Source organism: Geotrypetes seraphini, chromosome 2 (assembly GCF_902459505.1).
Source record: "Geotrypetes seraphini chromosome 2, aGeoSer1.1, whole genome shotgun sequence".
In the NCBI taxonomy this organism is placed as follows: Eukaryota; Metazoa; Chordata; class Amphibia; order Gymnophiona; family Dermophiidae; genus Geotrypetes; species Geotrypetes seraphini.
In genome coordinates, this window is record NC_047085.1 from 257,319,636 (window position 1) to 257,335,681 (window position 16,046).

Below are 16,046 nucleotides of genomic sequence, written 5' to 3' on the forward strand. Positions count from 1 at the left end.
CTCAGAGAGAGAAAGAGATAATGGTAACTGCAGATGGGTAGACTAGATGGGCCATTTGGCCTTTATCTGCCATCATGTTTCTATGATAGTGCTTTCCCAAGATCGCAAAGCGAAGGAATCGCTGATGGGAGGCCTGAATTGGAACATGCAGGTGAGCCTTTGTCAGATCAAGAGACATCAGGAATTCCCCAGGCTGAACCACCAGAATGACCAATCTCATTGTCTCCATGCGAAAAGACAGAATCCGGATCACCCTGTTGACACCTTTCAGATCTAGGATGGGCTGAAAAGACCTGTTTCTTAGGCACCACAAAGTAAATGGAATGCATGCCGGTACGACACTTCTGAGGAGGCACTGGAGCTTTGAGGTCGATCAGCCACTGCAGGGTCTGATGAAAGGTCACATTCTTCCAAGCCGCCTGACAAGGAGAATTGAGGAAATGATCTGGCAAGGGTCAGGAAAACTCGAGGATAGTTGTCCTGAATCACCTCCAGGACTCACTGATCCGATGTGATCTTGGCCCACTCCTAGTAAAACTCCCGCAACTGGGTGCTCGTCGGCACCAGGGGCAGTGCTCGCAAGGAGTAACTGAAGGAAATGGCCCCTAGAAGACCCATAAACTGGAAAAAGTGCTGCCGCTCTACCAGGGCAGTAATGGCAAAAATCACACAAAATGCCCCCTAGCAATGCCCCGCCCCTCCCAGCAGGCAGGCGAGCACAATCTTCAGGAAGAAGGGGTGCCTTAGAGTCAGGCAAGGTCTAAACCAGGGGTGTCTAACCTTTTGACTTCCCTGGGCCGTATTGGCTGAAAAAAATGTTTCTGGGGCCACACAAATGCGCAAACGCTGCAGCAAGACAGAGGAGGGAGTTGGCAAGACAGTAAACACCCGGGGTTAGCAGAGGAAAACACTGCATCGCCCTTGACCGGAGCCGCACAAAATACTTCAGGGGGCCACATGCAGCCCTCGGGCCACAGGTTAGACACCCCTGGTCTAAATCATCTTGTCCATTTCCTCACCAAACAAGAATGCCAACCAACCCCAGAGCCACAGGGTATGGCGGGCGGCCACACCGAGAGCCATGGACTTGGCCGAAGCCCGCAGCAGATCATACATGGCAGCTGAAAGATAAGAAAGCGCCCATTTCAATCTTAGCTACCTCCTGATGCACCAAGGACTAGTCATTAGACTCCCGGTCAAGAACATGCTCGGACCACCGAAAATAAGTCCGAGCCACCAGACCATCACACATGGCCACCTGGCTTGCCACATCAAAACTCTGCTTAAGAAGAGACTCCAATGATCCTCAGAGTCCTGCAAAGCCAAGCCGCCCTCAACCGGCACCATATTCCGATGCACAATGGACAAGACTACTGTGCCCACCACAGGTGACTTCAAGGTACCCCTATCCCCCTCTGGGATGGGATACAGGCAAGTCATGTACTGCGCAAAATGAAAAGGCACGAGCACAATATCCCGAATATCCTGATGCCTAGGAAAAGAGCGAGATGCTGAATGGATCTTTGCATCCCCTCGAAACGCCAGGACCGACACAACCTGAAGAATAAGCTTCTGGAGCTCTTCCCGCTGAAAAATGCACACCACTTATGTGTCCTCACCAGCTGGTGGTTCTGAGAAACACCTGCCAGCAGCATCTGTTCCCCCCGAGAGGAATCTTGGAGGTCCCCTAAGGAGTCCAAGTCCTCATCAAGTGAAAATGCCTCATCAAACAAATATTTGTCATCCCACTTGACCCTCGGCCGCTTGGATGAATCTGGGGGGAACTGAGTCACAACTGGCTCTGAGGGGAGCCAAAAGGGAGTGGACATGGAGAGCGAAAGACCCCCCAAAAAACCCAAGATCCCTGGGGAGGAAACATGACCCCTGGCCTCCTGAAGATAAGCCTTGCACAAGACTAGTACAAAATCTGAGGAAAAACCCCCTGGCGGCATAGCAGGACTGACTGCCAATGCAGGAGACCCAGTAAAAACCTGTCCCTGTCTCTCCAATACAGTGGGAAGGTCACCTGAGGCTGTAGACAAAATGGAAGAGCTTCCCACCAAAACTGGCACAGGACCTTCTGAAAAAAATCCCTCAAGGCCTGCAGTGGCAAAGAGGCCTGAACCACCCCAGTCACTAAAGCAGGCAAGCTGGCAGCAGCGGTACGGGAGACCCCAACACTATCTGCACTATGGAAACCTTTTTTTCCCTGACTGGCGGCGGCTAGGGAAATCCCTGCATGGGCAGTAGGGGAAGCCCAGGCTTCTCCCCTGCCTGCTGCCGACATGTGATGCACTTGCGAAGGGGACCCCTGCTCGCCGGCATCTGATGCCAACGAGGATTCCTCTTTGTGGCGGCCCACAGACCGCGATCACAGGCCGGCTGCAATGACCTCACGGCGGGAACACAATAAGCACTCTGTCCCTTTAAAAGTGCACATTGCGAAAAACCGCTACTAGCTGAAAAATAAAAGTGTCGGTTAACAATTAAATGCAATTTACCTCAATTGAAGGCTTCCCTTCAGACCGGCACTGCCTCAGAATTTTTTTTTTCTCAATATAACTATAAGGGACAATTGAACAGGCTTACAGCTGAGGCACATCTAGTGAAAAAAATTTGGGGGTGGTGGGGGAAATGGGGGGAGGGATTCGACCCATCGAGTGTGACATCCTCGAGTTTGGACAGACCCCCCGAAAGGGTCTCCCAAGCTCAATCCGGTACCACAGATGAGGACAAGAAGGCCTAAACAAAATCCAACAGGTCTACACTAAACCAGGGAAGACTGCACAGGCTTACCACCTCCACCTGTTGGAGACTGAGAGCAGATTGATTGTATTTGGGAAAGCACAGCTCACTTGTACTTCAGCCAAAAGTTTGTGTCTCATTCTTCACCTGCTGGTCATGGTGAGCTATTATCCATCAGTGAGCTGTGCTGGTCTGGAGAGACGATTGAAGATTTGGGACTCATCAAAACTCAAGCTTTGGGACCTTTCACTCATTTCAAATTCTGCTCTGTTCAGCAATAATCACAAAGTTTTCCATATTTTTGCCTCTGTAGCAGATCCTCTTCTTCTGCTCTAGGTCTGTAATGTCCATGATTGCTTTTCTTTGCTTTTGGATCACCTCTTGCCTTGAAATCATCTTTAAAAAAAAGAGGGTAGGTAGGCATGAATTATTTCCATGAAAAGTACAAGGAAGGAATAAATGTCTTCTTATTCTCATCATCAGTGTTGTACTCTTTATTCATCAAAAGTAATTAATTACAGCTACTTCTCAGCTTAAAGTAATTGGTGATAGAAATTAAATTACTAATCTAGGAAAGTAATTACTGATTTTAGTTACCTGTTTAGAGTAATTACTTTTCCCATAGGCAGAGGAACGTTTTTTTGTTTGGGGGGCCCGCAAGCTCCACCCCAGACCCCGCCCAATCTATGCCCCAGACCCAGACCCCATAATAATACTAATTGTAATACCATTTTTTCTATTCATTTTTCATATATACACACAATATAATCTTATTAACAATACATAATGGTTAATCACAAAATTAAACTATGCAAAACACACTGTTCCTCAACATTCATTCCTACCAGAACACCTGGCCTTGGTCACACATGCAGAACACAGATAACCCCTCTGCAAATACAGGACCACAAACTAAAAGTACTAATATATACAAACAAAACCCTAAGATGCAAGACTCTGCATGCAGTACAACCCCCAGAGAAATAGAAGCAAATGCATTTCTTCCTGAATAGTGCACATTAACAAAGCAACAGAAAAGTCAATCGTGTACAGAGTACTGGGACTCTCCCTCCTCCTAGCACTATAAGGCTGCTCTTGCAGTCTCTCAAAACCCTGGCCAACTCAGTGAGTAGAATATCTAAGCCACAAAGACAGATGATAATCTAATATTGTTGTGAGCTGAGTTTCTTCTATCATGCAGAAATACCAGCGCCTGCAGAATGTCATAGATTCCAGCACAGATCTCCTTAGAGAAAAGACTCTTCATAGCCATCTCCAGGGGTTTCACCCTCTCTGTGACCAGATGAATTCCATCTGTTTCTACATAGGACAAGAACCTCAGCAAACAAGGATGGCGCAAAGTCTTTAGATACTGGGCTGCTTTGCTAACCATATCCTTCTTATCAGGGCTGTACATGAATACGGAGGCAGGCAGGCTGCCTCTGTCAGTAAAACACAGTACAAGGAGACACCAGAGGCCAAGGGACAGGGCGGCTCCGGTAAGATGAAGCTCCGCAGGGAGCTGTTCTCTGAGCCCATCATCCTCGGGCTAGGCCGCCCCTCCGCTCCTACCTTTCCCTGCAAACCAGTCTAAGCACCAGGCAAACTCCTGACTTCCCCACACCTACTTTCTCACCATCAGTGGTTTGTTTGTTTGTTTTTTAATCTTTGGGCAGCGTCGACAAGATCAGCATGCTGTAGTCGTCCTGCTCTGGAATCCTTCATTCAGCAGCAGCCCGCCTATGCGGAAACAGGAAACCGCTGCTGAATAAAGACTTCCGGGGCAGGCCAACGGCAGCATGCTGATGTTATCAACGCTACCCAAAGATTAAAAAAAAACAAAAAAAAACCACCGGTGGTGAGAAGGTAGATGTAGGGAAGCCACTGCCAATTTTGGGGGAGGCCAAGGCCCCTGTGGCCCCCCTCCCCCGTTCAGACGCCTAAGACTTTTCCTTTACTTTTGAACATGATATGAATGCAGCAGTTTCACAATCAAATAAACATGGTTTAGTCATATGCACATGATTCTTCCAAAGGATGCTGAACAACAAAATTCAGAAAATCGTATATATATAATACTTACACAAAACACTATGGAAAAAGTGCACACCAACCCAAAGTAAAATCTTGTTCTCCTTGTATCAAAAACAATTATATTAAATTCTTTTGGAACAGAGCACCAGCAGTTTGTGGGTATCTTTAACAAACCACTACAGTTATGGAAGGATTTTTTTCAGCCATTGAGGTGATTGCTCTTGAAAGTCTTGCAGTTGAAAAGTGAACCCCAGACAAGATTCTGAGGCTTTTTTCTTCCATAACTTTAATGGGTTGTTAAAGATATACACAAACTGTTGGTGTTCCATCAAGCCGGTTTTCCTGTTCCTAACAGTAGCCAACCCAGGTTACAAGTACCTGGCAAAATCCCAAAGAATAAAACAGATTTTTCTGCATATCCTAGGAATAAGCAGTGGATTTTCCCAAGTCCATCTTATGGACTTATGAACTTTTTTTAGGAAATTATCTAAACCTTCTTAAAATTCTGCTAAGCTAATAGATTTCACCACATTCTGTGGCAATGAATTCCAGAATTTAATTTCACACTGAGTGAAGAAATATTTTCTCAGCTTTGTTTTAAATTAGAGAATGACACAAGACCGTTTACCTCGGTAAACCCGTGGGTCACCACAGTAAATCCACAGGAATGGAGAAATGTGCAACTGGTTTACCGCAGGAATGGGGACAAGACCTTTCACTGCCCCACGGAAATGGAGACACACACCTTTTACCACCCAATGGGAGCGGTGAAAAGTCTTGCTCCTGTGGTAAAAAAATTGTGCCCATGTCAGACTTGGCCTCTCCAGCTCCTCTTGCACCTATTTTACCTTCAGGAGCCAGCCATGCCATGATGAAGACAGAAGGACCCCCAAAACCAAAGCCTGAGACCAATATGATTTGAAGAATAAAATTACCAGACAACAATAGGTAGAAAAAAAAAATTTATTTTATATTTCGTGATTAGAATATTTCAGATTTGCTAGAGCTGGATTAGATATAACTGGGGACCACAAAGCCCAGGCTGTGCTTCTTTAGCTTCCAGCTGGCTTAGGGCTCTCTCTGACCAGGGGGTAGTTGCCCTAGTTGTACTTCCCTAACATTATTCCTGCCATGTGTGACTGAAGTATTCTGTTAGCTTGATTTTTCTATGTAGCATTCTTATAGTAATTTGACAATACTGGAGGGGATATTTGTTAGGGGAGACAGGGGTTTTTGTGACACTTGCTCTGTATTATTTGTGTTTATAAAATGACAATTGAACAGAATATTGTCTCTTTTTATACTTTAATAAAATAAGTTCATTATAAAATCATAACTATTCGAAGCTTGTGTGAATGGGATCTGACAGTTTGCAGGGCGGGGCCAGGGACCGAGCTTGTGAGGCAGGGATGGGGACTGAGCTTACGGTGACGGGGCAGGGATGGGGCCTGAGCTCGTGGGGATGGGGACTGAACTCACGGGGACGGGGCAGGGATGGGAGTCATTCTCTATTTTAAATCTCCTACAAAGTAGCTTAATGAATGTACCCTAGTCCTAGTATTTTTGGAAAGCATAAACAAGTGATTCAAGTCTACCCATTCCATTCCACTCAGTATTTTATAGACCTCTATCATATCTCCCCTGAGCCATCTCTTCCTGAGGCTGAAGAGCCCTAGCCACTTTAGCCTTTCTTCATAGGGAAGTTATCCTATCTACTTTATCCAACAGCCAGTTCATTAGCCAGTTCGTGGGCAATGCTATTGTTCTTATCATTACTCCCACACACCCCACCACCCTTCTTTAGCTACAATAAAGTCCAACAACTATTTTGGTTCAAAGAAGAGGAAATTTTTCTCTTGTAGTGAAACATAGCACTTTGCAGGAAATTTCAATACAAAATATTCACCCAAAGCTTGGACCCTTGGCCTACATGCCAAGAGACTTTCTTCTGTGTCACTTGAGATATGTCAGGAAACAAACGTACTGTTGAACTGAAAAATTTATCATTCGTGTGTCTGAAATAAGTCCAAAGAATTAAGTCCCTATCAAATTCCAAGGCAAACATCACTATGAAAGTGGTTCTTTCAGTTATTACTTCCAGTGAATTCTCCAAAAAGTTCGTCCAGTTCACCATCTTCTGCTCCCACTACTCCATTGGGGGTAGAATTAGCTTGCTTACTTCCTAGAGAAATGTACTGAGTGAGCTCTTATTATCGGTGATAAACCTTCTGTTGGTATTAACAAAACCTCTTTCAAATAACTCCAAACCATTTCCACTGCTGATACTATTGGGGGTTTAGGGAAGTTTAACAGTCTCAAATTCTTCTTCTGTTTATTTTCCATAAATTCCTACTTTTTCTGAATAAAAGCTCTTTCTTTAATAATCTCCACTTCTAAAGTCTTAATTTGTTTAATCTGTTCTTCATGTCTTTTTATACTCTCACCTTCTTATTGTAACATTTCTTCATGGATGTTTACCTGGGAGTCAAATCTCACCATAGTTACTGCTATCCTGAGATAGGATAGCTCTCCACAGTTCGTCCATATTGACAATTGCAGGCTTTATTAACTCATTAACTCTCCAAATTGCTCATTCCCTCTCACAGAAAATGAGGTCTCTCTAACCACAGTAGTAAGTGCTGATGTCAGGGTCCCAGCGGGATCCTCCTCTACCATCGATCCTCCTCCTGTTGCTCCTCCGAGGCTAAACAACTGCCTTTTCTCCTAGGAGGACTGTGTCACCTTTCTCTCTGCGGGGCTCTCTCTTCTGGATTGGAGAGGAGCCTGCCCCTGGATTGGGCTCAAAGAAACCCAATCTAAACTAAGGCATGCCATAGAATTCAGCATTCCTCCTGAAGTTGGAAGTGTCTCCTGCGCTTGGCGTGTGAGTCTTCCATTGATGGTTGTTTGGACTAGACCCCTGGAGTTCCCGGTCACAGAAAGAGGTAGCCGGGTGCTTCATTTCCGCTTCCCATATCCAACAAGAGAAGACATTTTCAGACAAAAAATGGTAAAAGTTAGCGAAAATAGGAGTCTAGTGTATGAAAGAGCTCTGCGTTACGCATCCGTCCTCGACGCCATCTTGGCTAGCCAGGATCTAAGTTTCTTTTTTACTATTCTCCTCATGTTATCATAGTCTCCTTTTTAAAAGTTAAGTGCTGTTGTATTGGATTTCTTGTGTAAACTTATTTCAGGGTTATATTAAATCTGAGGATGTTATGATCACTGTTTTCAAGTGGCCCCAGCACCATTACCTCTCTCACCAATTCATGTGCTCTACTAAGAACTAGATCTAGAATTGCTTCACATCTTGCTGATTCCTGAACCAAACTGCTCCATAAAGCAGTCCTTGATTTCATCAAGGAATTTTATCTCGCTAGCATGCCCTGATGATACATTTTCCCAGGGTAGTTGAAATCACCCATTGTTACTGTTACTCAATTTGTTAGCCTCCCTGATAACATTTCAGCATCTGTCAGCTCATCCTGGTCAGGCAGGTGGTAGTATACTCTTATCACTATCCTTTCCCCCTTACACATTAAATTTCTACCCATAGAGATTCTAAGATGTGTTTCTGCTCCTGTAGAATTTTGAGTCCATTTTATTCAAGACCCTCTTTAACATATAACGCTACACCTCCACCGATTTGATCCACCTTATCTCTACAATATAACTTGTACCCTGTTATGACAGTGTCCTACTGGTTATCTTTGAAGGCACTGCTAAACCTCCAGTGTATTTAAATAACCTCACACCGACAACCCAATTGCTGTATAAAATATATGTTTAACAGTAATAAACCAAAGACAGCTTACCATACAAAATAGTATCCAAATAGGATATAGTAACAGCAGTTAGGCTAACGGAGTGGTAACACAGGGTGCCAGCACGTCATGTGCTGCCCGTCCATCCTACCTTTTAAGGAACTAAGCTGGACCTTTTATAACCAAGCTTAGTAGCCTGGGGGTCCAGAGCCTTGCATACTTAATTTCTATTGTTTTTTCACACTTTATCATATTAAATGATTGGACGATATACATAATTGCAGTTGAGTCATAATGAAGCTTGATGCCACTTGGTGTCAAATATGACTTCTCTATTTTCCCCTAACAATGCATTCTTAATACTAAGGTCAATGATCCCCGAGGGTGAGCCCCCTCCCCCCTATGCTTGATTGAAGTTTCAGAAGCTTTATCTACAGTTCATGTCATTTTGACCATGTCATCTTGACCTGATATTGTGGCTTTCTTGTGGCCCAAGCATTTTCTTGGAAATTCTCTTAATAGACTAACTATTAAGTATCACAGTCAGCAGATAGTTGTCAACTTCTAGGACAAAGATGAAGTTCTCCTGCAGAACTATTCATTTGTGCTGACAGAAATGCATGCTCTGACCAGCTCATAGGTCTTATAAGTCATGTTCTATTAACACAATGTCTCTCCTGAGGGTCTTTTTCCTCAATCTTTCTTCATCTTCCATCAGGTTTCAGAGATGCCTATTATATCTATCTTTTCATTTAGTGCTATTTATTGTAACTCTCCCATCTTGTTTCTTAGGCTTCTGGCATTTGTATACAGACATTTCAAACAGTGTTTGCCATATCTATTTACAATTTGCTCATCAGTTGGCATAGATAATTTGCAATCTATAAAATCAGCCTGCTCTGAATATAAGGAAACCTGGTCTACTGTGGCCTGTATTGCAATCTCACTATCAGGATGCTCTGTCTTCCCTTTTATGATGTTATCTTTTAAATATACCTTGTCCCGAACCATGCAATTTTGAGTGACTGTCTGCCTTCCCCCAGTTTCTAGTTTAAAATCTGTTCTCTCTCCTTTTTAAATGTTGATGCCAGCAGCCTGGTTCCACCCTAGTTAAACTGGAACCCATCTTTATGGAATAGGATCCCCCTTCCCCAGTATGTCAGCCAGTTCCTAACAAATCTAAAACCCTCCTCCCTGCAGCATCACCTCATCCACGCATTGAGACTCCGGAGCTCTGCCTGTCTTTTGGAACCTGTACATGGAACAGGGAGCACTTCTGAAAATGCTACCCCAGAGGTTCTGGATTTTAATTTCTTACCTAAGAGCCTAAATTTGGCTTCCAGAACCTCCCTACCACATTTCCCTATGTCATTGGTACCCACATGTACGAAGACAAGCAGGTTCCTCCCTAGCACTGTCTAAAATCTTATCTAGGTGACGTGTCAGGTCTGCCACCTTCGTACCAGGCAGGCAAGTAACCAAGTAATCCTTGCGTCCACCAGCCTAATGATCAAATCTCCCACTATAATGGCTGTCCTAACCCTTTCCACCTGGGCAGAAACCCGTGGAGACATATCTTCAGTATGAGAAGACATTGCATCCACTAGTGGGCAGGTACTGGCTACAGGACTGCCTCCTACTTCACCAGGGTGATGCTGTCCTTTAAGAATACCTTCCTCCTTTGAGGCAGCACAAAAGCTGCCAGACTGGAGGTGGGACTTTTCTACCAAATCCCTGTACCTCTCTGTCTCCTTTAGTTCCTCCAAGTCTGCTACTCTAGTCTCAAGAGATCAGACTCGTTCCCTGAGTGCTAGGAGCTCTTTACACTGAGCACACACATAAGACCTCTCACCAACTGGGAGATAATCAAACATGTGACACTCAGTGCAAAAGACTGGATAGACTCCATCTTGCTGCTAGACTGCTGTCTGCATCTTAATATTGGTGATTTCTTTCTTAAGGTGCTACAGGAGTTGGAATATGTACTCTTAAGTTCCTCTAAGATTGCTAGTTATATGTTAAGTTATGGTAATGTTTAATTTTTATTATTTTGCAAAGTTGTAATTGGTAGGTTAACCTCTAAGAATTTCTCAGACAATTTCTAAAGAGCTAATTACTAACTAATTGTAGCCTTCTAATTGGTTCAAGAAACTATAAATCAGAAATCAGGACAGGGATGGGTGGGAGTTAAACACAACTTTCCTCAACTGCTATCTGTGCCCTATTCTGATCTTATGCTCTGAAAAGCAACCTAAAATACCAATCTAGACTAAAACACCTTTTGTATAAAACCCTAACAGAGGCTTTAAAGACTATACTATTGCATAAACTGACTTTGCTGTAAAAGCAGAGTACTAAACTAAAAAAGAGAAGGATAATGAAATAACCAACTGAAGCCCAAGATTTACTTTTCCTGAGTTTGAATGCTAGCAGGTAAAATATTCCAATGGAGTTTTTCATCCCCTTAGCAAGTAAGATATTCCAATGGAGTTTTTCTTCTCCTTAGCAAGTAAGACATTCCAATGGAGTTTTTCTTCCCCTTAACAGATCCTCTCTCAGCTCCTCCTTTCAATCTTGCCTTTCCTTTATATTTAATTTCAAGCCTGAGTTCTGATATTCTAGCTGTGCACTAGAATTTTGCTGTGACCACTTCCCTTTTAAGCTACATTCCATTGCAGTGAGATAAAAGCTCAGGTTCATAATGTCAGAGACTGCCATTGCGTAAACACAGTGGTGTATCAAGGGGGGCAGGGGGGAGGTCCGCCCCGGGTGCACGGCCCAAGGGGGTGCACGGCCCAACGGGGTTCACAGCTGGCCACTCGCCGGGGAATAGGCTGCCGCCGGGGAAACAAGCCGGCGCCAAGTTCTCCCTCCCTGCTTCTCTTCCCCGCGAGCCGACCAACTCTAGCTGTCCGACGTCAATTCTGGCGTCGAAGAGGACGTTCTGGGCCAGCCAATCGCTGCCTGGCTGGCCCAGAACGTCCTCTCCGACGTTAGAATTGACGTTGGCAGCGAGAGTTGGTCAGCCCGCAGGGAAGAGAAGCAGGGCAAACTCGGCACCAGCCTATTTCCGATGGCCAGTGGCAGCCTTTCCCCAGCGGCGGTGACAGCAGCATGTTTCCCAATGGCGGTGGCATGGGGGAGGGCAGGGAGAAAGAAAGAAAGGGGGGGGAGACAGGGAGCCAGAAAGAAAGGAGGGGGGACAGGGAGCCAGAAAGAAAGAAAAGGGGCAGGGTGAAAGAAAGAAAAAAAAATGGGGCATGTGGAGAGAGAGAGAAAGACAGACATAGAAAAAGAAAGGGGGCATGGAGAGAGAAAGAAAGAAGGGGGCAGGGTGAAAGAAAGAAAAAGTTGGGGGAGGGAATGAGGTCTGGAGGAGAGGAAGCATACAGGAGGCTGTAAGAAGGGAAGAAATATTGGATGCACAGTCAGAAGAATAAAGTGCAACCAGAGACTGATGAAATTACCAAACAAAGGTAGGAAAAATTATTTTATTTTCAATTTAGTGATCAAAATGTGTCCGTTTTGATATGCTGTCTATATTGTGCACTATGGCCCCCTTTTACTAAACCGCAATAGCAGTTTTTAGCGCAGGGAGTCTATGAGCGTCGAGAGCAGCGTGGGGCATTCAGCGCAGCTATCGCGGTTTAGTAAAAAGGGAGGGAGTATATTTGTCTATTTGTCTACCTCTAGATTTCTGAGATCACAAGATCAACATTTATTGGCCATTCCCTCATTAAAAGTTATTAACACGAGGCGTCATACTATTTTTTCAATAACTGCTCCTCAGTCCTGGAATGATCTTCCATTGTATATAAGAGAGGAAAAGAATTTAGACAAATTCAAGACCAAACTTAAAAGTTTTCTCTTTAAAGATGCTTTTAGTGAATAAACATAATTCTTTTGTCTCTCTTCATCTAATATTTCATCTCTAATCATTTTTGTCTCCCCTCCTAATGTTTTTACCTTAATATATTGAATTTAACATTGATTGTAACCCCTAAATAATTTTTCCTTTTGTTTTGATGTTGTATGTATAAATTATTTAACTTAAATGATTTAAACTTTGTATAAGAATGTCCGTACTTTCAATTTAATTTGTTAAGCTGTATGTTTGTGTGATTTGTTACCTATATTTTAGATATTTTAACAATTTGTACATCGCCTAGAACTTCGAATAGGCGATTAATCAAATTATATAATAAACTTGGATAAACTTGGATAGTTGTTACTGAGGTGACATTGCATAAAATCATCTGCCTTGACCTCTTTGAAAACCTGTGGAATATAAATGATAATTAACATTTTCTCTGCGTACAGTGTGCTTTGTGGTTTTAAAATTTTATTGTTGGTAGATCATTTTGACTTGGCCACGAAGGTAAGGGGGAGGGAGGGAGGGGAGCTGTTGAAAGACATCTAGTAATCCTTGCAGGCTTGACTGTGCAGGGAATTATTTTTGTAAAATCATGTTTTGTTATGTGACTGCCATTATTTAGACTTTAATTTCTATGAATGAATAGAATGAAAATGATATAAAATTACTTACTTGTTTTTATGTGTGTGCGCTGAAGGAAAGTGGAGAGAGAGTGGGCTGAGGACGCTGAAGGGAAATGGGGAAGAGAGAGTGGGAAGAAGACACCGATTTATAAATTGACAATTGTACTGAATATTGTTTCTTTTTATACTTTAATATAATAAGTTCAATATAAAATAATTCAAGGCTTGTGTGGATGGAATCAGGTGGTTTGTGGGGATGAGGACTGAGCTTACGGGGATTAGTCCAATAAAATGGTATTTTCTTATTTCTCATTATTTGTTTTATTTTTATTTGTTAATTTGTAAAGTGGTGATTGTTATGTATCGGTTTTTTCAAATTTACATCTGTCTTTATATTTTGCACAGTATTAGAGGACATGTATTACATGTTTTTGTGGTGTTGTGATGTTGCATTGTATGCAGAGTCTGGTTTCTTGGCAGTTCAGTTTAACTTTTGTCTACATATTTCTATTTTTAGTTTGTGATTATTCCATATTGGGCAAGGGTGTATCTGTCTGTGTGTATGAAAGGGACATGGCTTTCTGATAGCATCGACTGTACAGGATCAATTGACCTTGCAGGATCTGGCTTGTTTAGTTTTACAATGTATTTGCTGGTGTTCTAGTGCTCACTGCAATGTTTATGATGCTGCCTTTTCCTAGGTACACTTTTGTGCGATATGTGGATTGTTACTAAAAATCATATTTTTCATATAGATTAAGGGGGGGGCTTGTTAAAAAATGATGGGCCCTGGGTGTCACATATGCTAGATACGCCACTGGTAAACACAACAGCATATGACAGCAGAGAAAAAAATCTACCCAGTGGAAATATGTGGCCCAGGTTAACAGTGCCCAAGATAATATAGTCTTCCTAAGAGTTAAATAGCGATGAACTGAATTGTGCAGTTTTATATTCTTTAGCATATGATAAGGAAACAAAAAATGAAGCAAGTAGGATTATTAAAGGAATGAGGGCTGGTATGATAGTCAATTGGAATACTGAAATAAGAAAGAAGATAATATTACATTAATAATAATTATTTAAAAAACTGCAGCATGCTATAAATCTGACATGCTGAGTGCCACTACACTTGTGCTAATTCTGCATGCCTTTGGATTCTGGCCAATCGATCAGGACTCAAAGAAAATGCAAGGTGCTACTACCCTATTTCCCTGAAAATAAGCCCTATCCTGAAAATAAGCCCTAGTATGATTTTTAAAGATGCTCTTAATATAAACCCTATCCCAAAAATAAGCCCTAGTTAAGATTGACCCCTGAAGCCTCTCTCCCCCGAATGTCCCCAACACCCCCCTCCAACTCCATCCCCGACACTAGTGCTGCCCGATTCACCGAAAAAAATCGCACTTGTCAATTCAGTGACCCCCCCACCCCGGTGAGACCTGACATATCTCCGCTTTGATGCTTCCTAAAGCAGCAGCGGTGGCAGTGCTCTGAACAGGCTGCTTCATGGCCTTCCCCACTGGGGCCTTCCCTCAGTGATACAGCAAAGGGAAGGCCTGGCGGGGAAGGCCTCAAAGCAGCCTGTTCAGAGTGCTGCTGCTGGTGTTGTTTTTGAAGGCCTCAGAGCAGAGGTATGTCAGTCTCACGGTGGGAGGGTGGGTGGGGTTCTGCTGAACAGGGGGATGGGAGGGAGGGATAGAAAGATGCTGCACAAGGGAATTGGTGAGAGGGGAGGAAAGATGCTGCACATGGGGGGAGAAAGGAATGAGGAAGAATTTGGGTGGAGGAAAGGAAGGGAGAGTTGATTGTTGTACATGAAAAAAATTGACATCCCCCCAAATAAGCCCTAATGTGTTTTTTTGGACCCAAAATTAATGTAAGACACTGTCTTATTTTCAGGGAAACATGGTATGTTATTTGAATCAGTTGAAATCAATGGCACATTTACTTTCAGTGTCAAGTCTGTCTCAGTTCCTGGTCCTCTATATTGTATTTTGCTTACTTTCCTTTGAGAAAGTAAAAGAAAAATGTTATTGTTTTCCCTTAAACTGATAAGCTTTCCTGAAGCAGGACAGGAATCCTAGAATGTTGTGCGTGGCTTTACTAGTGATCATGCAGGAACGTAGCAAAGATTTATGCTATTTTTGGCAAGTAAGCTCTTTGGGGATGGAACTTTTATAGGCAGTCCATCACTACTAGAGGGAATGCGAGCCAAGACCTTCCCCCATGTGTACTCTGATTGTCAAAGTGAAGAAATTCAGTGAAACGTGAGTAAACGGCGGGAGTAACCATGACTCTCTTAAAGTAGCCAAACCATGATATTAATGTTACAACTCCATTCTCCAACAAAAGTCAGTTTTGAAAATGGCTGCTTGGATGTTTTGACTAGTAAGATGTCCAAGTGCTGGTTTTACGCCATCTTTTGGATGTCTATCTTTTTTTTTTTTAAATGAGCCCCTCAATGACACTACATGGAAATACTTTTAAAACAAATAGGAGGAAATATATTTTCACTCAAAAAATAGTTAAGCTCTTACTCTTTATTCTTCAATCTCACTCCTTAGAGCAGAAAAATGTAATACTTTGGGGCAGCAAATTGTACTTTTTGGGACAGTAAATTTTATTCTTTGTAATGGACTAATTTTGGCATCTCTGATGATCTGGATGGTTCCAATTCATTGAGCACTTCAGCTCAAGGCAGCTGTGAAATGACTTGTCTCCTTCTCCAAAATCAAGGATGAAAGTAACCTCTTACCAACCTTGCTAGGTAGACTTGAGAGGCCATGTTGTGAAGTAGGACTAGTGCTGGGCAGACTTCTACCATCTGTGGCCCAGAGAGACAGAAATTAAGTATACTAGTGTTTAATCATGACCAGGTAAAACCTGTTCAGAGTCCCAGATTCAATTCTGGCCACCTTGTTGGGTAGACTGGATGGACCATGCAGGTCTTTATCTACTGATGAACTACAGTATTTATTATGTTATATTATATTAGCCTTTATC

At 43.0% G+C, this 16,046-nt stretch overlaps 1 protein-coding gene across 5 annotated transcripts in view; it reads right to left on the minus strand.

Annotated features, from left to right (window-relative positions):
• The window catches only part of FAM227A (family with sequence similarity 227 member A), a 317,179-nt gene that overhangs the window by 247,582 nt on the left and 53,551 nt on the right, over nt 1-16,046 (minus strand). For 2 of the 5 annotated variants that reach the window (XM_033929447.1, XM_033929446.1), the window contains exon 5: nt 3,051-3,141. The exons of 2 other annotated variants lie outside the window; for them this stretch is intronic. In XM_033929447.1, the coding sequence (XP_033785338.1) occupies nt 3,051-3,141 (91 nt within the window). Of the gene's footprint in view, nt 1-3,030; nt 3,142-16,046 lie in introns of those variants that run through there. One more of the 5 variants, XM_033929450.1, reaches the window with a different exon arrangement.